This window comes from Zalophus californianus, chromosome 2 (assembly GCF_009762305.2).
Source record: "Zalophus californianus isolate mZalCal1 chromosome 2, mZalCal1.pri.v2, whole genome shotgun sequence".
Lineage (NCBI taxonomy): Eukaryota > Metazoa > Chordata > Mammalia > Carnivora > Otariidae > Zalophus > Zalophus californianus.
In genome coordinates this window covers 42,026,047-42,052,007 of record NC_045596.1, presented here as the reverse complement: position 1 = coordinate 42,052,007, position 25,961 = coordinate 42,026,047, and the positions used below count along the sequence as shown (strand labels likewise).

Sequence of the window (25,961 nt, the reverse complement as noted above, 5' to 3'; positions counted from 1 at the left end):
GTCACCACAAAAGAGATAATTAGTAAGTACAAGCTGCTACCTTCATAGATCATTCTGTGCCTTGGATCCAAGCTAAGCCAAGAAACTGGAGGAAGCAACATCACACAATTATGGGTTGCTTTAGCAAAACATTTTTTGTACAAGGCATATGAGTCTGAACGTTTAATTCTAGATTCTGTACCGCCCCCCCCCGACACACACACACAAACTGTTGTAAGGATAGCTATGATTTGAGGCCAAAGGGAAGATTACTTACCCATTTTATAAGGTTTTCCTTTCCTAGACTAAAAAACGTGACTCTGGAACCCCGAGGACTTGGAACAGCAACTGTTTCTTAATGGTATAGTCTTCAGATTCAGATATTTTAAATACCTTAATCCTCCACAGGGTCATGGCAGCAAAATAAGATGTCCCTTTGTTCCACTGGGATATGCTATGTCCTCCCAGGAAGCCATGACTTACCAGCCATTTGTCCAACTGGGAAATTCATTTCCTGCTCTGGCAGGGCACATGGTCAAGGGCATTGCTGCCCCAAGAAAAGAAAGACTGTTTCCAGTCCAACTAAATAGTCTAGGAACTTCCTTCCCATGCATTGCTAACCAAATATTGCTGGCTTGGGTAGAAGTGTTCCACTCATGTATTTATGACTTTGGAACTGTTCAAATCCATGCTGGCTTTTATTTTTTCCATCACACAGTTCTTCCAATTTTTCAGTTTCCCATATCAGCCAATTTGCTATTTTTAAGCAGAACAATTTCAAGCCAAAGTAGCTAATCAGAACAGTAAAACCTTACCAATTCAAGCAAGGAGCTTGAACTTTTTCGGTGAGAAAAAGCCTAGCATTAAAAACTGGAGGCCTTATCTATAAGATAAGGGTATGGGATTGTATAATCAAAGTCCTTTTCTACTAATATTAAAACCACAATTCATCAGATCTAAGATTCCATTGATCATATGAAACATATTTTATGTACCAACAGTTTTAAATATTGTCAGTTGTTAACATTATTCCAAAACACCTTTAAAGATTTCCCTGCAGTGTGTGGATTGGTCACATCGGACTCCTAGGAATTTGAAATCCATTCAGACAAATTTGGTGACCTCTCCTGCCCTCTAGTTGTATTGTTTGGCATGAAATAGTTCAATCCTATTGAATGGTCTCAGTAACGAAATATAACACCACTTTTTATCTCCTTGGGGACATCTTTCTTTCTAAGCAAATAAAGCAGTTGCTTGTCTCTTTGCAAGAAAATATGGAATTGCTGTCCTCCTGACAATGAATATTTGCTTCATCAACATCAAACTTAGGTGCCACTACTGTTTTTGAGACTTTTTGTAATATGCAGTAACTTTTCATTTCAGTGCTGAATCATAATGTAATCTTTTCTAAGACATTGAATGGCAATTCAATTCAATGGTGTAGTACCAAGAATGGACGCAACTCAATGGAAGTTACAAGATGCCCCCCACCCCGTGACTGTGTCTGCCCTGTTCAGATAATGGTATCCGCATCATGACTGCAGCTTGGTGCAGTAGAAGCTGCATGACTCCATCACCCATGCATTCTAATCTCAGAGAGGTTAGAGTATGAACAAACAAGCATCCCAGAATGGGTTGATTACGGAAGTAGCTACAATCTCCTGATAACTTACTATATCTCTGGCAGGGTATTAAAATATCGACCCGACCTCACAGCAGCCCCAAATGTATGTGTAGATTAGGAAGTTTAACCAGGTTAACAAAACTGCCCCAGACTACACAGGTAAATTTCAGAGCAAGGATTCAGAACAAGACAGTAAGCCATTCTATCCACTAGCTCTGTTTCTACAGGCTATGAAACTGTGTGCATATCAACTGTAGACTGCTGTTGGATTCCTTTTACTTTCAAGAATGTGAAGCATCACTCCAAATAGGCTCTCAGAGGGTTATTTAAAATAGCTCAACCACATAAGATTTTTCTATAATGAATTGATAAAAATAATTTATAATTAGCACATCTATTATAAGCAAATGGCCATTTCTCAAAGGGGCTCACCCTCATGATTTCTGCCTTCACAACAACTGTGGGAGCTGGTGTGGCCATCTGTAGCTACTTGCTCACCACAGTACAACGAGATTGTCAACTCATCCCCATCTTCTGAGCAAAACCCTAAGAGCTGAAATGACCTTCTCAGTGACACATGGATGTACATTCACAGCAAAATATGGACCTAGATCTGCTTATACCTTGGCCTCCTGGCCCTTGGGCCTGCTCCTCAACATGGGGGTATGAATGGTTATAGACAATTATGGTTTTCTTTTTATAGACCATGAATGTAGTTTTACTTTCCCAATGTTAGAAGACATAACAATGAATGGGACTTTGGTGCCCAGGAGCCCCCGGCCCGTGGTTCTGGCCAGCAGCCTAGAGGTAGAGCATGGAAGCCAGCAAGCTTGCCTCTAGAGAATACCGATGCTAAGTTAACCCCTGTGGCTTTGTGGTGATGGCGATTCTATTTCCGCAGACAGTTAAATATGGAGTCTGGGAGGAGCTTTGTGTTTATGTTCAGTGCTTTGGGAACCAAACCCAAAAGAAAGGACTGAGTGTGACTAAGAGCTTTTGTGGTCAAAATAAACACCAACAAGAGAGAATTACTAAGTCCAAACAGTTGAAGAGTGCCCGCCTCAAGCTCTAGTCTTGTAGACACCCTGACAACTGTATACATTTGCATGCCAGAGGCCAGTGTAGAGAGTGCTTTAAGAGAATGCAAAAACATCTTTTAAAAATTGTTTTCTCAAGTCATTAAATCATTTAGTTTGTGAGTGTATATTGAGTACCTACATGTGATGGGGGGGGTGGGACATAGGCGTGAACAACTCCCACTCCAAGTGCAGCAAGCATGTGTACGTGAAGAAGCTAGGTTGAACAATGAGCAAAGCCAAAGCCTTTTGTGACCTCCTGCTGGTTTTGTTACAGCTGTAAAGGTGCTTCCCACTATGGCCTCACCAAAGACAAGAAGAGGCGCTCTCAAGATGGCTGCCCAGACGGCTGTGTGAGCCTCACAGCAACAGCATTCTCCCCGGAGGTCTCTGCAGCTGCCACTGTCTCCTTGGTGACAAATGAGCCTGGCCTAGACAACCCTGCCTACGTGTCCACAGCGGAGGATGGTCAGCCAGCAGACAGCCCTTTGGACTCTGGCCGGAGCAACCGAACTAGGGGTGAGTCAAATGGGCTCCTTGCCTTGAGATTGCCTTCTGTGGAATATTTACTGTAGAAAGTTCTAGAAATGTTTTTTTAGGGGGAAATCATTCTGGCAGTTTCGGCAGCAATCCATGTCTAATTCTCAAAAGTGAGATGAAACCACAAGTACCTCAGATCATTAAAAATGTGTAATCAAACTTAGTAGAAGGGGTAGAGTTGGGCCTGATGATTCACCACCCCATAGTGTTGGCACCTTCCCATCCATGCTGCTCAAGGAAAGCCTTCTACCTTCAGTCCAGCCCAGAAAAAAAAGAAAAGCAGGTTTTTAAACCATACATATTTCACTGTAGAAAACGGACACAGAACAGAGAAGCAAATCGCATCATTCTTCCACCTAGAAGTAATCACTCTTCTTGTGTTATTGTATATATCCAACCAGGCATGCACATAAAAGAGGATTTTTGTGACTGTAGCTACTGTTTCTTCCTTCTCTCTTGTCCTCAGCACGGCCCTTTGAGCGATCCACTATCAGAAGCAGATCTTTTAAAAAAATAAACCGAGCTTTGAGTGTTCTTCGAAGGACAAAGAGTGGGAGTACAGTTGCCAACCAAGCTGACCAGGGCAGAGAAAATTCTGAAGACACCACTGCCCCTGAAGGTAAGTGACCTCCCCGTGAGTCTGGACATGGGCTGGGCTTCCAGAATGACCTCAGGGGTGATGAGAACCAGACCACCACCCACTTCCTAGGACACCTCTCTTCACAAGGGCATAAAATATTTTTTACCTTGATCAGCCTACTTCTTACATAAGTAACTAAAGGCAGAAATGATTGTTCTCTTTTCACAGAGGGTGAGCAAATAGGTTTTGGAGCCCTTACCTTCAGGTGCTAGCTTAACACATATAAGAAATAATAATAATTAAGTGAAAAGCATTTAGAACATGGCTGGCATGCAGTAAATGCTATGTAAGTATTTTTTTCTTCTTATGACTAGGTATAATGTGTGGTTCTGCGTGTGTTTTTTCATGCATTAACTTATTTAATGCTCACAACAAACCTATGAAATGGCTACTGTTATTACCCCTCTTTTACAGATAAGAAAACCGAGGCACAGGGAGATTACTTAGCTTGCCCCGAATTACCTTGCTTAACTTTGAATTCAGGTAATGTGGCTCTAGAATCCAGGCTCTGTTGGATCTTAGATCCTATGTGTTTATAAATGCAGCTGAGGAAATACTTTCTTTTTATCTTATGTTAGACCTTCAGAGCGGTAACGATAGCTCTTTAAAAAAAGGTGGAGCTTTCTTGTGTTCCAGGTAGTGTTTGTCCTAAGTCATTTAGATGTCACAAATCTAAGGGATAGGGATGATGATGATTCTCATTTTATAGATGAAGAAACGGACACCCAGAGAGTAAATCGCCAAAGTCACCCAACTAGAAAATGATAGACCTAGGACCTTAGCTCAGGTTCTGTGGCTCCAGAGCCCACTCTGGTAACCACTGGATTAAGGGCCCTCCTCTCCTGGGGGGTTGAGAGGTAGATCCCAAACCACTGTCTTTATCACACCTTCAGAGAATCCATGAGCAGTCCTAGAAAATCTCTCTTGCTTACTTGTCACCTCTCCCCTCTGCGCGTACCCATACACACGCACACTCTGGGCTCTCATTACTCTGAGCTCACTGCAGTCCTGTGAATACTGTGCCTCTCTCTCTCCCTTCCAGGCTGCTGTTCAGCTTTCACTCCCACACCCCTTCAGCTGCCATTCTCATTTCCTCCTTCCAGGCTCCGCATAGGCTTGGCTTCCTCCTAGAAGCCCTCCCCGACTCCCTCAGTCCTCTTTCCTTTGTGTTCTCGAAGCATCTGCATCTTTATTATAACAGTGTCCCTTTCACTGTCACTGCCTCTGTAAGAGCAGGGATTCTTTTGTGAGTGTGCATATCCTCAAGGTGAAGCAGCATACCTGGCACACACAGTGGTGTTCGCTGAATGTGCCGTGAATATGGGATTACAACTCCCTGTCTGCCAGTCCTCCTCTTATGAAAGGGTCCTGAATTCTCCTCCACGTAAAGTTTTCTTCTGCCTGCATAAGATTTATTTGCCTGTTTATTGCAGAAACCTTTTTAATAAGAGATTACTGTGTGAAAGGTACTAGCCTAGGCTCTATACCTTTATATAAAGATTATCAAATCCAGTTCCTGGCTTCAAGAGCCTCCTTCATGACTAAAAGAAAAGAAAATACCATGAAGAGTGAGCTATAAATAAATGGCAGTGGCAGCGCAAGGGACAGAAGCATCACTTGCAAGCAGGCTGTGTAACCTGTGTCTACGGGGCGGTTTATGACCTGGATGGGCACTGCGATCTTGACTGTGTGTTAGAAAGTAGTGGGAGCCATGTTCATAGCAGCAATGTCCACAAGAGCCAAACTGTGGAAAGAGCCAAGATGTCCATCGACAGCTGAATGGATACAGAAGAGGTGGTATATATACACAATGGAATATTATGCAGCCATCAAAAGGAATGAGATCTTGCCATTTGCAACGACGTGGATGGAACTGGAGGATGTTATGCTGAGTGAAATAAGTCAATCAGAGAAAGACACGTATCATATGACCTCACTGATATGAGGAATTCTTAATCTCAGGAAACAAACCGAGGGTTGCTGGAGTGGTGGGGGGGTGGGAGGGATGGGGTGGCTGGGTGATAGACATTGGGGAGGGTATGTGCTATGGTGAGCGCTGTGAATTGTGCAAGACTGTTGAATCACAGATCTGTACCTCTGAAACAAATAATGCAACATATGTTAAGAAAAAAAAAGAAGACGAAGATAGCAGGAGGGGAAGAATGAAGGGGAGTAAGTTGGAGGGGGAGATGAACCATGAGAGACTATGGACTCTGAAAAACAAACTGAGGGTTCTAGAGGGGAGGGGGGGTGGGGGGATGGGTTGGCCTGGTGATGGGTATTAAAGAGGGCACGTTCTGCGTGGAGCACTGGGTGTTATGCACAAACAATGAATCATGGAACACGACATCAAAAGCTAATGATGTAATGTATGGTGATTAACATAACAATAAAAATTAAAAAAAAAAAAAGAAAGTAGTGGGAGCCAAGATGGGTCCTGGAGGGCATTTGGGAGTTTTGACTTGGGGCCGTGAACACACTGGAAAGCTTTTGCAGAGTGTTATTGCGGGATCCGCGCTATGTTCTGGGAAGGTGGCCGCCGCCTGAGGTGTGCAGGAGGCTTAGAGTGGGAGAGAATGGATTTCTTGAGATGCTCCAGGAAGCTATGACTCCAGAATGGGGTGAGGTGTTAAGACTTGGCAAGGCTGGTATGATGGTCTTTTCAGGATTTGTGAGGCAACAAAGTTTTCAAAAATGCCCTTCGAGTTGCATTGTTTCAGCAACCTGTGGTTGGTCCTGTGAACTCCCGTGGCATAGTTTATCCATCCTTTTTACAGGGGTAAAGAGTCTCCACTGCTTATTGGCTGTGTGACCCTGGCCAGGTTGCTTAACTTCTCTGAGCTCCAGCATTCTGTCCTCTAAGAAGCAGGGATAATAATAATCTACTTCATAGGGTTGTTGTAAGTACTAAATCCAAAAAATATGCATGCAGCTGGCTAGCTCAATGCCTGGCACATAACACTCAGTAAATAACATCAAATCCCCAGTCCTTCGGTGAGGACACAATATTGAACAATTTTATTTCATTCCAGACCATCACAAGTTTGGCAGTTGGAAATTTTTTTTTTAGACTTTATTTATTTGAGATTGTGTGTGTGTGCTGGGGTGAAAGGGAGAGGACCAGAGAGAGTCCCAAGCAGACTCCCTGGTGAGCACCGAGCCCAATGTGGGGCTCCATCCCACATCACTGAGATCACAGCCTCAGCCAAAATCAAGAGTGGGATGCTCAACTGGTAGAGCCACCGAAGCACCCCGACAAATTATTTTAACTCTTCAATGTCACTAGAGTCTCATTGGCGTGGTTCTAATTAATGTTATGTACAAGCGCAACTGGGTGTGTCCTTTCAGACTCTCAAATGGCCTGAGTAGTTTCAGTTTGGGAGGATGGTTTTTGTAAATCTATTGGAGTCGGGAGGAGGGCCGACAGGGGGAGGGGAACAAGAACCAGCAGTTTGATGATTATTTCTAAATCTTTCTTTGTTCGAAGTGTTTTTTGTTTTCTTTTTTTAAATCACCATTCCCTGTCACCAGACCTGTTTCAACAAATGCTTATGGTAACGCCTACTTAATGTAATCAAAGTAGTTTAAACATAATTGAACTCAATCACCCAAGCACTGTTGGCCCCGGGAACTGACACATTAAGGCTGCTATCCACAGCCTTACAGCCAAGCCAATCGCTTACATTCAGTTACATCGCAGTGGAGGTTAAGGACCCACATTTGCAACGTCTCAGGCTTCCTCTGGCTGCTAAATTGCTTTGTTTATCATGTTCTGCAATACTTTGAAGTAATTTTAATTCTTTCTGTATTGTTCCTGGAGAGTTGAGCACTTCTTAATGAACTCACAGTTCATTAGGGAAAATGGACTAAGGTCAAGAGTTTTGAAAACAGAGTGCATATTAGGCAGAGCCAGACCTGCAGTTTTCCTCTTCCCAGATGACTTATGAAGAGAGAATCTTAGGGCAAAGGCAGCTACAGGAGACGAAAGCATCTCCACCCTCCACATCCACACTCAAGCAAGGGGAGGAGGAGCTGCGGCCGCCGCCAAGCTAGGTGTAACTTGCCTGGCATGGCATGGCGTCCCTTCTGCACGCTTCTACTCAGACTGAAGCAGAGGGCGGCTCCAGTCAGCAGTGCTGGCTTATAGGTCTACAGGGCAAGTGCCCTGTAGGACGGTTGTGGATCCCTGGTTCCATGGAAACCTGAGGGAGGTGACAGGATGGCAGGTCGCCTGGAGTCCCAGGCGGTGACTGGCCCTGAGGGCCACCTTCCTGTGCAACCTCCAGCCAGTCCTGTCACTTCCCCACTCTAAGCTCAAACGTCTTCACGTTGTAAAATAAAGCCATTCAACTGTCTGTCGCTATCAAACCGGACTACTGAGGAAGCTCTTCTGTGTGTGGGCACAGGGGTGGGGTGCGGGCTGGTGGAGAAGGGACCTGTGGAAGATTTTGTATGGAAAGAAGAGTCTTCAGTTAAAAGATAAAGTTGGAGGCACCCACCTGGGTCTCCGGATCTCCTGTGAGCTCTGAATTCAGCAATGCAGCCAGATCAGGGATGAGCCTCTGGAAGACACCACCTCTCCTTGGTCACGAATCAGGCTGTGTGACTTCCCTTTATTGACACCAGTGTCTGGGAGAGAGGCCTGGGAATTCCCTAAGCCTGAAAAAGCAGGGACTTCCAGGGAGAAAGCTTCAAAATGGCCTGGGAAGGCAGAAGAGCAGGTTTGTTCTGTTTTGTAGCTCAATACGTAGGTGCTGAAACTGTAGTCTCTTCCATAATGACCCTTCGTTCTCCTTCACTCCTTCACCCCAGGAGGCTTTGGCTGACACTTGTGGTTTGTGCACACAGCCACAGGACAGCAAGAAGTGATGTCCTCAGAGATCTTAGAGTCCAGGGGAGGATGTAAGAAATGAGCGTGGTTGATAACGGAAGGCTCAGTGCTGGGAGCAATAGAAGCTTTGGGGGGAATTGGGATGTTTAGACAGAGCAGGGAAAGAGTGGGATCAGGGTAGAGTTTAATTGAAAGGGATCATTTCATGCAAGTCTTGAAGGAAAAATTGGGTCTAGGCCTAAAATGAAAAACATTCCAGGCAGAGAAACTGATGCTGGCACAGAGGCAGGAAAATGGAAAACATGTACGAGGAATGATGAATAGTTTAGTTTGGCTGAAACCAAAGTTTGGCAAGAAGAAGAGTGGTTGGAAATGTCCGTTGGGTGGGTGTCTAAAATAAATACTGTCTTTGTCCATTTTAGTCTTTCCAAGGTTGTATCACCTGATTCCAGATGGTGAAATTACAAGCGTCAAGATCAATCGAGTGGATCCCAACGAAAGCCTCTCCATTAGGCTTGTGGGAGGCAGCGAAACCCCGCTGGTCCACATCATTATCCAGCACATTTACCGGGACGGGGTGATTGCCAGGGATGGCCGGCTCCTGCCAGGAGACATCATCCTGAAGGTAGATGCGGTCGCTGCAGGGCCATGAAAAGGGGCTTAATAAAAACCCCTTCAGAGCAAGTCAATGGATGGTTGGAGGAAATGCTAAATAAATGTGAACAGTCCCTTTCTGTAGTTATCATGTTGAGAGGACTCTCATCTGAGACCTGTAATATGATTGAGATGGGTCTTTGTCCCCTTCTGTCTTGTTCTTCTAGTCTCTCCTTTCTGTAGAAGAGTGGTTCTGTCCCTGTATCATTTTGTCTGTTCTCCTTTTCTTTCTCGTCTCCCCTCCAGCTTCTGTCCCGCTTCCCTCTCCCCACCTCCTGCTCCTCTTCGTCTCTCCTTCCTTCTACCTCCTCCTACTACTTTAACAATAACATGAAAGAAAACTGGAGCGTAGATCTTATGTTGTTTTTAGAGCAGATTAATGGAACATTCTGTATTTTATCCATCCACACACCCCTCCGTGGTAAATGTCTGGGGGCTTAATGGCCCTCCATGAGAAAAACCAAGAGGTAATCCTAAGCTATTCCCACCAAGCCACAGACATGGCGGGGCAGGCAGGTTGGCGGCACAGCGCCCCTTGGGCATTTCTGTCCTCTGAGGCTTGGGTGTCGGGAAGGACATTCGGGAAGAATTCTGAGAAGAAGAGAACGGATGAAGGGAGCATTGTTGATCAGACAGAAGTCAGACAGGTGGCAAGTGTGACAAGAAATCCCTCCCTGGTCCGGTGTTCCCTGTCCGATACCCAGAGGAGGGTTTCATCCCACTCCTTCTAGGTGGTTGATGGGCCGGCTCCTGACACATCATGTGCTATTTCTCTGGCAAAGAAATTCTTCTTTTTTTGGAATACGAGGAGAAAGAATTTAAAGCAGTTGTCATAACAATCCTGAAACTCCCACTGGCCTCTGAGGTAGAGGACAAGGCAGGGCCTGTCGAGCTCCAGAGTGTGTCTGCAATGCAGTTGGGTGACACTCTGCACGGCTGCCCTGTAGAGGGAAGGAGCTGTCCTGCCTGGGAGGGTTACGTAATAAGACAATTTGATTCTTAGGGCCTTCAGGTGGCCCTGGCAGGCAAAGGGCTGCCAAGACTGTCTAGCAGAATCCCCTGGTCTTCTCCTGGCCTGGGTGCGATGGGGGAAAGCAGACGCAGGATCAGTGACCAAGCAGAGCAAGAGTTGTGAGCTCTCCTGGGCGTGGACAAAAGTGGTGAGCTGCTCTGTGTACGAGAGCCTCCATCCATCCATCCCTGGAGGGGTGGTGAAAAACCGGGATGGTGGGCTGCAGGAAGACCTCTTAAAATTTCACTCTGAGCCTCCTTTAACCATTGGCTGCAAGTACAAGAAATCCTACCCAACCATAGAAATTCAAGAAGGTTGTCTCTCTTCTGCGGGGCCCCTGTCCTTAAGACCCTGTGCGGAGTACAGTGCTGTCGTAAAATTGTTTTCTTGCAAAGCAGTGACTACCACTAGGGGCTGTAGCCTTCTGGCTGGGCCTGCTTAGTCAGAGTAATGAAAACCAGGAAGCCCCATGCAGCATCAGCCCCGCAGATAATGAATGAGGCATAGATGAGAGGGCTGAGCTTCAGGACGTTGAAGTAGAATAAAGAGATGCAGCCTTTCAGTAAGAGAGCCTAGAAACTCATTCACATCAGTTTGTTTGAAACTATACAGATTTTTTTTCCTTTTGTTGAGAACATGGGCAAAAGACCTCATAGGCAGGAACCACCTTAAGACCACACACACACACACACACACACACACACGTGTACACACACACACGCATGCACACGTACGCACACATACACGCAGTGGCAGGCCACGGAAGTTCCAGGATGGATGACCCAGGGAGAAGAATTCATCTGGAGATCACTGGAAAGAGTCAGCTCAGTTTAATCTCAACAGCGGTTTAGTGTAATCATTTGAACCTAAGTGGGAAATTTTCTTCTTTTGCCTTTTCCTACTTTTTCTTCCTTTTTTCTCCCCCCCGCTCCCACCCACCCCTTCAGCTGAACGCTGAGTTTGGCAAGCAACAGGAATGAGGGCTGGGACTGTGAATAAATCTGGGGGCCTGTGCAGGGACAGGTTGAAGAGAGATGGCATCCACCGGGAGAGCTGAACAGGCGGCGCAGGTAACACAGAAGGAAAGCGGGGTTAGAAGTAATGTTGGAAGATGGGTGTGTCTGGAGATTTGGACAGAGGAGAAGGTGACAAACCAGAGCAGTCTTTAAGGAAGGGTCCTGCTGATGTTGTGGGCCTAGGCCTTCTAGGAAGTGTTGTGGCAGGTGGAGCTGGCTGATCTGCTCTAGCTTCCGGTCCCCTCCCCCTGCCACCAGGTCAACGGAATGGACATCAGCAACGTGCCTCACAACTATGCCCTGTGCCTCCTGCGGCAGCCATGCCAGGTGCTGCGGCTCACTGTGCTGCGTGAGCAGAAGTTCCAAAGCAGGAACAGCGGACAGGCGCCAGACGCCTATAGGCCCCGCGATGACCATTTTCATGTGATTCTCAACAAAAGCAGCCCTGAGGAGCAGCTTGGAATAAAACTGGTGCGCAGGGTGGATGAGCCTGGGGTATTCATCTTCAACTTGTTGAATGGTGGTGTGGCAGACCGACATGGTCAGCTGGAGGAGAACGATCGCGTGTTAGCCATCAATGGGCACGACCTTCGGTATGGCAGCCCCGAAAGCGCAGCTCATCTGATTCAGGTGAGTCACGGGTCATTGCCAAGATCCTGGCTAGAAACTGCAGGCGTGAGTGGGATGCTCACTACCCTGACCTACCTGCCCTCTTAGTACCATGTGTGACATGTGGTGCCCCCCTTTCCGGGAGTCAAGATTGAAGGACCAGGTAAGAACATTACGCAAGCAAATGATGTGTGTCAGGCTATGGACATTCCCTAAATGTTGCCAGCCATCCAATCTGACTGCCCATAGACACTCAGGGTTATATGCTGCAACCTGATCAGGTTAAGATCACTTAAGATCAGCAGGGTTGTGTCATCTTTGTACCCAGTGTGTTATTTGCAGACTAGGGGTCATTCAGATACATTCTGGACGTATCCAAGACATCTAGAGGTACTAACTCCCATAAGAAACTGTGCCATCTACCCTCCAGGAATCCTGTGGACAGAGACCACTATGGGATTGGCTAAGGCTAAGCCCCATCTCCATGTCTGAATCCAACCTCCTTGGAAAGCCCATGGGAACTCAAGTATGAAGCTAGAAGATTCTAAAAAGAGAGGCATACAAATTATGTTCCCAATAGCCTGACATTGGTTCAAATTAATTCACTTTCCTGACTGGCATAGCATGATCAATCCCTAGCATGTATCTTGTTGCCTTTGGCTGGGTCACCATGGTTTTCTACCGTTTAATGAGCTACCATCTTTATTCTTAGAAGGACAGGCTTCGTTCTGGGCTCTTGTACTCTAACCCATTTATTCACTTCATTTAGCCAAGGTGTATTAATTTTCTACTCACCTAGACATGTGTCAGGCACAGAGAACACAGAGATGATGGCCTCTTGGACTGTTCTCTCAAAGGAACCCTCAATCTAGTACAGGGGATGGACTTTCTGTAAATAATTGTCATATGGTGTATTAGTAATATAATGGAAAAATTAAGTACAGTGCTGTTTCAGATGTAGAGATTTTTGCTTGCATGGGCCTAGGAATTCTTTATAGAGAAGATCTTGAACTGGAGCTTTGAGGAATCAGAAGTTCTCTAGGTAGAGAAGGCAGGGAGGGTCATTTTAAGGGGATACAACACAAAAGAACATTTCCCTGGAAGCTGGTTAGGAAAAGCATTCATACCTGGAGCATGGTGTATATTTAAAAAAGCAGTCATAGACAAGGCAGGATTGGGAGGCAAGGACCAGATCCATGCTAAGAAGTTCAGACTTTATCCTCAAGGCCATGGGGTGTCATTGGAAGGTTTTAAAAAGGAAGTGACGTGATTTTCTAGATCTCTCTCAGGGTAGTAGAGAACTGATAGGAGAAGGGCCAGATTTGAGGTCTTATCTTATGAAGCATTTGCAATTACCTGGCACACTGCGTCAGCTTGCACTTAGTGACTAAATTATTAATACTTCAAGAGGAGACAGCGAGTCAGCAGTGGTAGTTAAATGAAACTTGTACCAAGTTCTGCTGAGGAGGATCATCAGAAGACAGAGCCTGCTTTCTAGAACTTGGTCACCTAAGCACACACAAGTCTCCGTACCCCGGGTTCCAGCCATGGAGTTCTTCCAGGTGTTGACAGCTCTCTTCACTGTCATGTGTGTGGTATCTTCTTCCTCTTCCTCAAGGAGAACCAAGTAGTGTATGATACTGTCCTTGTAGGTGTGGACAGCCTGAGGCAAAGAGTACAAGGGGGCTTACCCTACTTCCTCTCTCCCCCAGGATAGGAAGCGCGTGTGGTGTGTGGCTCTTGGTGGTGTCCCACTTTCAGAGTGATTCTCAATGTGATGGATGTTCATCTGCTTAACAGGCCCTGAGGCCATAGTCTGTGGAGCAGGTGGAGAAGATCAGAGTTACAGGAGGCATTTCCCCTCTGGACTTTATGCCATCTAGTCCCAAGTCCTTATGCCCAGCTTCAACTTCTCTGAACACCACACCTACGTAACCAACTGCCTACTTGGTATCTCCATGTAAATATGTAAAAGGTATCTCAAACTTAATGTCTAAAACCAAATCCTTGACTTTTCCCTCCTCTACTCCTTGTCAAACCTGTTCTTTCCTCAGCCTTTTCCAGTCTCTAGAAATGGCACCATTTGCCCAGTTATTTGGGCCAAAAGAATCTCTTACTCTCTTTAATATGCTCTCTCTGTAATCCATTTCTCACCCCCTCCGTGGCTTCCGTCAGGCATGCTACCACTGGCACTGGGTCTCGGTGAGAGACCTCCCACCTGGCCTTTTGGATTCCACACCTGACTCTACCTCTGCTCTCTACGGCAGTTAGGTGGCCAATCGCCAGTCAGTCCCCTTGTGTCACTCCTGTGCTCAGCTCTCTGATGCTTCCCAAGACACTCAGAGTAAAATTTCCAAATCTTAACAATAACCTTCAGAGCCATATGTAATTTGGCCTTTCGTTACCTTTCTAGCTTCATTTCTTAAGCGAAGTAGAGGGTTTCTAGTCTTCTCATCCTTGCCTTACCATGCTCAGTCACATTGCCTTCTCGCTACTACTCCTCAAAAGTTGCAAGACCTTTTTCACATCAAGGCTGATGTTCTTGCTATCCCTCTGACTGCAAGAATCTTCCAAATGTCTAACTGCCATGCTTCATTCAGGGCTCCTTAAATGTCACCTTCACTGACCATTTCACTTAAAATAGCTTCTCCCACCCCCAGCTATATATCCTTTATTTAATCTGCTTTATTTTTTCCTACCAACTAATTACTTTATTACCTGTTGGCCTAGTATAGAATAATACAGTATTGTGTATCAAGCACTTACAGAAATGCCTGGCAAGAATAGACACTTGATAAATATTTGCTGAATGAATAAATTGAGTTGAGTTACAAAAATGTAAATATACAGAAGATTAGATTTTATACATTAATTCCATCTCTTAAGGATTTTTCATCAAACCGTTTACCAAAGAACAAATACCAAATCAACTTTTACATGCTGTTTGTCTCCAAGATGGAATTTCTACATCTTTTCCTCTTGAATTTCTTCAGAATTACCGGTTGAGCACCTTCTAGGTGCCGACGAGTGTGTGGATACAGTGGTAAACAAGACTGACACAGTTCCTGGCCTTGTAGAGCTTGGGGCATATTCTTGTCCCTGATCTCAGATACAGTCAAGTCAGAATTTAGCAGGTGGTTCTAGCCTGTATGTGTCAGCGGGTGAGAACAGAAAATAGATGTTTATGAAAACATTAACCCATGGAAAAGGAAGAATCATTTTTCTCATCATGAACAAACTGCACTCTAAACATTATTTTTCCCCCACTTTAGAAGTAGACTTTTTAGGTGATCATCAATTTTTTTTTCGTGTCGTATTTGTCAACTCCTCTGCAGGTCAGTCTGGACTCACATTCTAGAGCTAATCTGCCAACGACACTCCGCAGCAGGCAAAAGAAAAACTCCCTTACTCATGCCATTTGGAAAAATTTTGATTACATGTGGCATTTTACTTTTGTAGATTAATAACAGAAGAAGGAAATTTTTTTCCCTGAGAAAGTAAATTTATGAAGTAAAATCTTGCCTAACAGTGGGACTTCCTAAAAGAGTCTTCTGCTTACTAAACAAAGCCAACGTGCTTTATAAGCAGGGGGAAAGGAAAAAAAAATTCTTTTAAAAACTTGGGCAAAGCTAGTTGGAAAAGAAATGGAAAAAGTAGAGTGCTGGGAAAATCCAGTTAAGCAATCTCAAGAGTGGATTTTATTTATGTGATACTTGTAACACACACCAGGCTGGGGGAATTAAACTTAATACCCTTCAAAGGTGGAGACTCAAGTTACCAACCAATCCTTGGCTGCCTGGCCTTCGTGTATCTCCTCCATGAATCATACTTGCCTTAGAAAGAAATTCCCAGACAACATGTCCTTTTGGTCATGTTTTCTCCCACAGTACCACACTTTTGCCTTTTTCTCCATTATTTCAGGGAAAAGTTATTACAGAGAAGCTACAACTGTTTTAAATTTGACCAACTTACATATGTAGAGTCTTAACCCCCACTTACTCAGCAGCCCCAGGTGTCAGAGCCCAGGAGTGAGTCGGACTCCTCTAGGAGGAGAAGCCCTAAGGAGACAGAAGCTTCAAATATACAGCATTTGACTCCAATATTTGGAGCAGTTGACTCCAATAAACCTAGGACAACTTTATTTTTCTCCATTATCAATTTCTTAATTTTTTGAGCACCATGTCTAGAATCATTGTAGGTGGGATGCCTGGGTGGCTCAGTGGTTAAGCATCTGCCTTCAGCTCAGGTCATGATCCCAGGGTCCTGGGATAGAGTCCCACATCATGCTCCCTGCTCAGCTAGGAGCCTGCTTCTCCCTCTGCCTGCAGCTCCCCCTGCTTGTGTGTGTGCGTGCTCTCTCTCTAACAAATAGATAAATAAAATCTTAAAAAAAAAAAAGATTCCATCTCTCTCTACTAATCAGTGTGCAAATGATTTATGCTGACAATACTATGCCTATTCTGAGATGCTCTCATCTATCTGCAATTCTGGAGCAGTGAGTTCAAATATATACAATTAAGAAATGAAGAAAGTAATTTTGGATTTCAAATTTGAGTCTCCTTCCTGTGTGTTTTTTTTCCTAGGCAACTCCCAAACTTGAGGCAGATGCTGAAAAAAAAATTCAAAGCCATTTGTAAAGGGGATGATAACCTCTAAGTTTTCATTAATACTTACAGATGTGTGAATTTTTGTTCCCTTTGCATGAATTAATATTTAAATTAGAAGTTATTTTATCAAAGAACAACTGGCAACCAGGCCTTTCAGACTTTTCAAAAGAATGTGAGCAGCCTCTAGTCAAAGCCAGAAAGTAAATAATGAACTACTCGTATTACCTACATTTGTTCTGAATATGTGGTTCCTGCTCATGAGTTTTGCACAACTGGAAAAAAGACAGAACTTTTGTCCCCTGGAGCCAGTAAGAACTGCCAGTGAAATAAGACCTGATAGATCAATGTGCTTTTTACAGATCAGCACAGCTAATACAGAGTCAAATCCCCATATAAACCAATTTTCCTAACATGGCACTGTAATAAATTTAATACAAAGGCTAAAGAATACATAAGTGTAAAAACCGTCTTAAGCTGAATTCTTAAAGTCCAGATGATTTTTATACAGGGCTCTAAATTTCATGCATTCATGATAAAGCATGACTTGGTAAACTATACAGCTTTTCAGCTTGGAATTTTGTCAGTGAATCTCATGCACAGCCCCACACTACAAATATTAGGGAATCTATTTTTATTTAATATTAGGGAATGTTGAGGCTACACTGCCCTTCCTACAACTCAAAATATCCCATGTGCATTTTTTTTAACACCATAGAATAGAATCAACCACGAGAATAACTTCTAGATACCATAAAAGAAATGATGTTTGAGGCAAAGGACCTGGGTCATTCTGCTGACTCGGCAATCAGCCACAAGAACTCAAGAACTAAATTCTTATTTTGACCTTGTCATTGACCTCTGTATGACACTGTGTACATCATTAATGTCATCATTAACATCTTAGTCCTTAAAGATGTGCTTCTGGGAGCAGAAGGATGAATATGGAGCTACAGTCAAGAGGGAAAGTAGACCAAATTTCTGTCTCAAATCTTTTTCTACCCTGGTCAAATCCTAAGGTCCAATTCAACACTTTTCCTCAAAGCCTCCTTAATTTCCTTTTTCCTTGGCCAGACTCTGGTTGCTCTTTGCTCACTAAAGTAGCTGCTGCCTCTCCAGCAGAAGATATTCTTGAATTCTTTTAAAAATGTGCCAGGAGCTATGCTAGGAGCTAGTGTTTCAATGATGAACAAATCTGTGCATCTCAGGTTTGCTTGTGCCAAGCTTGTTTTCTAGAAACTCTCCGCTTACAGTGTACCGTGTTAGCTTGTTCAGGAATTCTATTTCTGGAACCCCCAACTTTTTGCTCAGTGAGAGGTATTTTTCTCAGAATTTCTCTTGTTTACTGGAAGAGAGGGGTAGGGCAAGGACTTTGTTTCTGCACCTCGTTGTGTGGTATGCTGCCAGGTCAACAAATGACTGGTGACTTTGGTATTTTTCTAGCCTACCAACTGGTGATGGTTCTGATGCCTCCTGTGGTCTGTATTGTCATGTAGGATCTATGTGCCTTATGTGATCTCAAAGCTAGGCTGTACTGATATGAGATGTCCCTTAGTGAGGCCCTGGGAACCTCCTTGTCATCTTCTAATTAATCACTAATAATGAAGACCAACATCTATGAAGCTCTTGGCTTCACAGAGCTAATCCCCTATGGATGTATGACGTGGCAAAACAGGAACCCCATCACTGAGGTCCTGGGTACAGCTGGTCCATCAGCGAAGAAACTACTCTATATTGGTTCTTCCAGGTCTGATTCTATACACACACACCCCGCTCAAATTTATTAGAGGGAGTCCAGAGTTCGTCATGCTTTTGAGATGATTTGAAAACATATGAAATATTAAAGAAAGTAGAAATATTTGACCGGGAAAGGAGAAGAGCTAAGAAAGAAGAGGGAGGCTTATCTTCAAGTAAGATCGTCCCACGGAAATTGATCTGGGGCCATCTGAGAGGATATGACTGGAGTCAATGGACAAGCAAGAAAATGGCAGATTTAGTTCAGCCCAAGGACAAACTTTCTAATTAGTGCTATCTAAGAATGGCCCACACTGCCCTGGGACACAGTGAGTTCACGGTCATTGGAGGCACTGAAGCATGAGCTGGGTGACAACATGGCAAAGATTTTGTGGGGGAACTGAAGCCTGGGTTACAGAGAGAATGTTGGCTTAGCTATCTGACGTCTCTTCCATATATGTGACTATTTAATGATATGGAACCAGTGCCCCACAATTTCCCAGGGCATTGTGAACACAAAATAGATGAACTGACAAGGATCCTTGAGTAATGGGTGGAAGGGACGCTAAGATGGGGCAACCCCAGAGAGTATAGGAAAAAAAAAAAAAAACCCATCCCTACTACCATACATTAAAAATCAAAGCTAGACTGTCTCCCTCTGGGATCCTAGGAAAAGAAATGAGTAGGGAACGCAGATGCAGGATGAATTATTTTTTAAGAAATGCTCATTAAAACCTTTGTGGGTGGAACACTAAGGAAAGACAAGCTTATGTTGTTATAAATGCAACTGTAGCTTTCACTTGTCTCTGTAACAAGAGTTCCCCAGTCAAGCATGGGTCGCCTGTGGACCCATACTGGTGTTATAAGGGTTGTGTGTTTATGGTCTCCCTGCTCTGAGCAATAGTCTGGATGCCTAGCAGCTTGGAATTTCCCTGTTTCAGGTTTTTAGAATGTTAAGAACTGTTTTATTTAAGCATATATATTTTTTAAGGCAGCAAATGCTGTAATGCCTGCGGTTTGACTCAATCCTCCTTCACAGTGAATAGGTGAAGCCCTGGGCTAGGTGAGGAGGTCACACCTTGAACTACAGGTGCACTATCAAGTCTCGGTCTGCCCTAGTTCTCACTGGCTGCCTTGGCCATTGCGTGGCCCCACACAGGGCAGAACGGTAGAAAGACGCCCTCTGCTCCGATGTACAGCTCTGCAAAATGCCTCTCCTGCTTTGTGTGGTGGCGTCTTTGATTTTCCATTTCTCTGCTCTGTGAAGTTTCTGATCTGTGTGGTATCCTGACATGATGAACACTTCTTATCGGCCACAGTGGCTTCTGTAGGGAAAAGAGCCATTCCCCGGGCTGAACATGAACGTACAGGATGCTTGCCTTGCAAGACGTCAGCATAGAGCTTTCAGACTCCTCCTTCCAGTTACAAGAGGTGGGATTTTATTATTTTTAAATGGGCTACACCTAAATGAGGCTGCCAGACTATGGTTCCCTTCTATGGCCTCTGCTTAGTCCCGTCATATAAATATTATTGGCAGTCTTGAGTCAAATCTCAAAAGAGCAGAGAAAAATAATCCTTAAACCATCACCCAAAAAGACAAGCCTTATCATGATAAATGCTACTCAGTTTTAACCCTTTGGTTTTCTCTGAATATTAGATATTTCCTATTTCCTTGGCTAGAAGTAATGGGTTCCAGCCTAGAGAGTCTCGTGTGTGTAGCCCATATCTCTTTCATGGCACCTGTTCCTGACTGTCCCTGAAGTAGGACAAACGGAGGACAGGAGCCATGTCCCCAAGGCTCTTCGTGAAGTGACTGGCCCAGAGCAGGCACATGTCAGCCGTGGAGACAGAACAGCTACCAACAAGCTAAGGTCCCCAGGGGAGAACATGAAGGCCATTAGAAGTGCTTCCCTTTAACTGAAAGAAAGGAGAGAGGGGGTTTAACGCTCGGGCGCTTGGAAGAGGAAGGAGAAATAGGTACAACAGTTGGCCTTTGCAGCTTGTAACCACCGTGTCCAGAGTTTGCCTCGAAAATTGAGGCTGTTTAAAGGAGAAAGAAGAGAGGAAACTTCACCCGAAAAGGATTGTCCTCTAGCCTTGTCTGCTACTCAAGATAGCCACAATTGTGGCTTCCAAGAGATGCAAGAGAGATGCTATCCTACCCCTGTCTTGTAGCATGCTCTTCCTCTGAGTGTGGTATTGAAGCCAACGGATCTGCTGCACCCATCTTTCTGGCACATAGAATGTGGCTAAGCAATAACAAAGTTTGTCTCCCCTCACCTCCCCCTTCTCACACTTCACCTTCACACCCACAGAAAGAAAGACTTGCTCGTTCTAAGGGCTGTTTCTCAATGCTGGATCTGGCTGCTGCTAAGGGCTAGAGCCGGTACAAACACATTAGCCTATTTTCCACCTGAAAATAGGTGTTTTAGCAGCCTGGAAACCACTTGTTTCCACTTCAAACACTAGGAAAGAAAGTGAATCCGATAGAGTCTCCCTGAGAGCAGTTTGTAAGGTAGCTGGTTAAGAGCCACAGACCCAGCCTTGTAGAGAATTTATTTCCAAGTAAATTGATACCAGGATTATTTATTGGAGCGTTGTTCCTGCCAACAGCTTACTACCAAAGTCGGCATTTGAAAATCTCTGAGAAATTTGTGTTTGAAATGTGAATTAAACGGCTCTCGCAGGCTGCTCCCTGGCATTTTGAATTTTAGCTCGCAAGTTGATTTGATATGTCTCAGATTTTCCTCAATTCTTATGAGGTGCCTAGGTCACGTGATTGCTCCTGGGCCAAGTGAACGTGATACAACATGCAGGCCAAAGACAAACCCACTGCTGAGATCCTTCAAAACATTGGAGTTTCCCTGAAGATAAGGAGCAAATCTGGGCTCAGCAGTTGGAGTTTTGACTGGAGTATTTTCCACTTATCTCTTAGTCATTTTTGCTTCAGAAAGTTCCTAACGATAACCTCATTAGGCTAAGTGAGGCTTACGGTATAAAGAAAGAAACATTATTACAAAATACTCCTCTAAGAATTGAGTTTAGCTGGCTCATATTGTAGTTCTTCATGTCTGCCGGCTTCATTGTTTCCTGAGCTTGTTATTTTTGTTCTGATGCAAGCTCTATAGGTGATAAGAAACACCAAGGAATTCAAGATAGGCAAAGAACCGAGGGAAGGTATGTAAATGAGCATTGAGTAGACCAGCAAAAGGGATGACTGCGCTTTATGTGAAGGAACATGAGTGAAGGACTTGAACTTGCTTTTCGGGCCCTGTTCAGTAGGATTTTTGTAATTACAGAATTACAGAGATGAATCCACTTGACTGGCCCACCATATCCACCAATAGACATTCTTAATGCACTTTAGAGGTTGTTTTTAAAATTTCCTCTGATTTACAGCTACTCAGTTGATGATCCCTACGTTTCAAGAGAGCTCTGAGAAGAAATGTTTATTAACGTAAGGATGCAAAACCATGAAGGTTTGGGCTGGTTGGACAACCGTGGGGATCTGAATTCATTGATGGGGCTCTGATTGATTAAGGTTTTAAAAACAAGGTCGTCCTTCATGACCTGATTTTTCCATGGTCTGATAGCCATACCTGTAAAGGAAGAAAGGCAGGTGGGCCAATGTCCATCTCTGCTGTTGTGGTGAGCGGTCAGGGGATGGGGTGAAGAGAACCAGCCCAGAAATTTACTCCTCTCTTTTCCACCTTGTCCCCAAATCTAGTCTTTCTTGGGGACCTTTCTAATCAACTCTGGGCCATCAGGGAGCTTTGTTAATGTACAGTTCACAGGGCTAAGGTCTCCTCTGTCTGCCTTGTGGATCTGGAGCCTCAGTAGTCAGCAGTTGTGGGAAAATGAGTAATGCTCTCAAACAGAAATGAAATTCATCTGTGGCGGAAAGCCAATTTGTAAGTTTATGGTGTGGAGTGGACCTCCCCAGTAAGCAATGTATTTGTTTGGAATGTTCTGGGCAAGCATCAGTGTGTATGGCAGAGAGGAAGACAAGTCAGAATTAGTGATAGTCCCATAAAAAATAAATGATCAAGGCAAAGGCCTTTAATCAGACTGTCCTGGAACCTCTTAAGTCATCCCTGTATTGCTAAAGTGTTCATCCTTTCCCATGCCTACGTGTCTAGCACTGTAGATGCAGGATTTCTCTTCCTATGGTAGTAGAGTTGCTGCCACCAACTCTGTTCCTTTTTCTGTACTGTTTACCTTAGGTCCAGGTTTTAGACTTTACACTGTGTACTCTGTTCTATCTGAGAAGTCCTTCAGCTGTGGCTTGTGTGCAATGGAGCTGTCCTTTAAAAATAACAACGTTTGATGATGTCTTTACAAAAAACTGTTGCATAAGTCAAACCTTCCCTAGTTTTTCCCTTGAAGCAGGTTGCATTCCCTGATTTAAAGATAAAGGAAATAATTCTCATGTTCTTGCCAAATTACAAAATGGGCACTGCCATGAGAAATACTAGATGCCATTTGTTTCCATTAGAGTAGAATAAAACTCGTATGTTGGTAAGCCCCTGGTGCCGGCCGTGTTGGATGGAAGCTCTCAGTGGCTAATGTCTGTGTCTTCTCCCCCAGGCCAGTGAAAGGCATGTTCACCTCGTCGTGTCCCGCCAGGTTCGGCTGCAGACTCCTGACATCTTTCAGGATGCTGGCTGGAACAGCAACAGCAGCCGGTCCCCGGGGCCAGGGGGCAGGAGCAGCACTCCCAAGGTGAGCCCCAGCTGGAGTATGTCCGCTCCTCCTGCAGGAAGCTATTTCTTGTGAAGGCTGCACACTTTAACCTTTCTAAGTGTAACCTCTGGACTTCATCACCTGAACACTGTTTGACTTGGCTTGTAAAACAAAAAGCCTGAGGTCCCATCCTCAGGACCTGGTGAGATAACAGATGTCTCCCATCCAAGCAAGAGCGAAGAAGGTGCAGGAGAGTTTTGAAACTTTATCTTATAGACTTCACATGGGGGACATAATTTCAAGTAAAAGCCAAATATATGTCATGTTTTTCCAATAGTCATTTTGCTTAAGGACCGTTTTCATTCATTTTGAAATGAAATGGGATTTGCTTGGTTTTTGACTTTCGAAGTTCCCAGTCTGCCTGAAAATTATTTTATGAAAAATTAAATTATTATAATTATATATTATATTTAATATAAATTAAAATAATTCCTCTGTTAATTTTAGTATGTTTGTTTTTGCAGAAGAGCCCAGGAAGATAATATAAACACTTGAAGTTCATGTAACATTATGGAGTAGTGGTGGGTGATGGGGCAAATCAGAAAGCAGATGCCCTATGTTATAGCATTTAAATTCAGAAATAATGTAAAGTAATGTGGATTAAGCAGAATGCATCTATAGGCTGAATGTATCCTTCAGGCCAGCAATTTGAGCCTCTCTTTCAATGAGGTGACTTAGCCCAATTTGTACTTCTGTCTGTGTCTTCTATTAGAAGCAATGCCATGATCTCTCCATTGGATGGGTATCTAAAGCAACACAGACCTTGCTCAGTCCAAATTCAGAGTCCCATAGCCTTGGCTTGGAATCCTATTGTGATGGTAATGAGTTTCTAGCCAGTTCTCCTAAGATCTGATTTCATTAAGTCACTTGTAACTAAAGAAAAAAAAAAAATCTATAGGTAGCCCATTCATCTTGCAAGAGATTAAGGAATGCCTATCATAGCAATCAGAACATATCAGGCTGTGTTTCAGTTTGGAATTACAAGTTTGGGTTTTTGAGTAATGGATGCAGAAACAAGACTCAAAATTTTGATTTTGAAATGTGCCATTAATGATACAGCCTATGAGACCACACCCCCACCTCTTTCTGCAGCCAGCTAGCCAGCCGTGTCCCATAAATCCATAAATTCCAGGCTTATTTACAGTAAGCAATCTAGACAGACCAGGCAACTCCTGCTATTTTTTTGTGGATAAGGACTCCCTGGTGTCTTTTTTTAGTAAATACCATTAGTGTGTTTAAATTAAACTAATGGTATTTATTAATGGAAAACTAGTTTATTAGCGTAATCTAATTAATCTAATTAATTATAGCTGGATTAACTAGACCATATTGTATTTTAGCTCATTAAACCACTAAGCATGAGTCTTCCACCAGCACTGTGGGTCTATAATCCCTTCCACCTAACCACCACAAATCATGGAAACAGCTGGGATGAGCTGTTCAAATTTTTGCTGCAATCTATGTCATGTATCCAACTCCTGTAAAACATACAGAACAAATTGGCCCTATTGGGACATTGTAATATTTTCATTTTAACTTATAGTTCTGTCTGTCTTCTGAGATGCCCCCCCACACACACACACGTACGTGGCCTATTTAAAATAAAACTAAGCCATATATGGCTCTTTGATGATTTAGGTTTTTATGATCCTACTAAGCTTTGTTTTATCTAGGAAACAAGATGGCTTTTTGAAAGTAGGAGCTTAAATGAGTCAGAGAAATACCAAAGGCGGCAAACCAAGACTTGTGAGACAGAAAAGTTTGTAGCCAACTGAAAAGTTAAAGACAAATAGGTGTCAAATGTAGGCATGTGGCTACCTCTGTGGGAGAGGAAAGTGACCAGAGAGAAATCACAGAGAGACTTCAACTGTAGTGGCACCCATATTTCTGACACTGGGTTGTAAGGTACATGGGTAGGTCATTATGTTCATCTTTATATATTTTTTTATAAATCTAAAATGTTTTATTTTATTTTATTTTTTATTTTAAAGATTTTATTTATTTATTTGAGAGAGAGAATGAGATAGAGAGAGAGAGCACGAGAGGGGGGAGTCAGAGGGAGGAGCAGACTCCCTGCTGAGCAGGGAGCCCGATGCGGGAGGCGATCCCGGGACTCCAGGATCATGACCTGAGCCGAAGGCAGTCGCTTAACGAACTGAGTCACCCAGGCACCCTAAAATGTTTTATTTTAAAAATCCCAGTATTTTATAAAGTATGTATTTTTATAGCTAAGTGATAAGTAGACTAGTGCTCATGATGTTTTTGAATCAGCTTGAATTAGTTCATACTAAATTGTGTTTTTGAACATTAGGGAACATCCTGAGGTCTCTAAAGTAGAGAAGGGGGGTTGGGAGAAAACCCAGATGGAAAAGAAGATCTCTGTCGTATTTAACTCTCTTTCTCCCCCAACCAGAGTCCAGCCATTCTGCATGGGAAAGGTTCATGGTGGTACTTGGGTTTTCCATTGTTAACAGGGGTGTCTCTCTCTGGTGGGGAAGGCAGATGGCTGACAAAAACACAGGACAAAGGACACATTCCCATTTGTGGTAGCCCAGTCATTTGTGTGGAGCCCATAGATGCTTGAAACCTTCCCTTATTCAGCACAGCAAGGCTGTTGGGTAAGCCCTGGGTAAGTGTGGAAGAAGACTCCGCTCTCCAGATTCGTTTTAATGTTGAGTCTCAGTTTTTCTGCCTGGACACATTTAAGTGTGAATAAATAGAAATAATATTTCTTTCCCTTTCCTCAAAGATACCTGGCCAATTTGTACATTATTCAAGGAATATTTATTCACAACAAAATAATTAGGGCCTCATTTATTTCTATTAACTGGTGTGGCTGGTGAGAAGCCATTTCTGGAATATTTCATAAGATATGTAATTTTGCCACTTTCAATGAATT

At 43.8% G+C, this 25,961-nt stretch overlaps 1 protein-coding gene across 7 annotated transcripts in view; it reads left to right on the top strand.

Moving 5' to 3' along the window:
• LNX1 (ligand of numb-protein X 1) overlaps window positions 1-25,961 on the top strand; it is a 207,009-nt gene that overhangs the window by 167,873 nt on the left and 13,175 nt on the right. For all 7 annotated transcript variants that reach the window (XM_027600012.2, XM_027600016.2, XM_027600014.2 and 4 more), the window contains 5 exons: window positions 2,957-3,198; window positions 3,686-3,838; window positions 9,113-9,315; window positions 11,631-12,002; window positions 22,907-23,041. In XM_027600012.2, coding sequence (XP_027455813.2) covers window positions 2,957-3,198; window positions 3,686-3,838; window positions 9,113-9,315; window positions 11,631-12,002; window positions 22,907-23,041 — 1,105 coding nt within the window. The remainder of the gene's footprint in view (window positions 1-2,956; window positions 3,199-3,685; window positions 3,839-9,112; window positions 9,316-11,630; window positions 12,003-22,906; window positions 23,042-25,961) is intronic.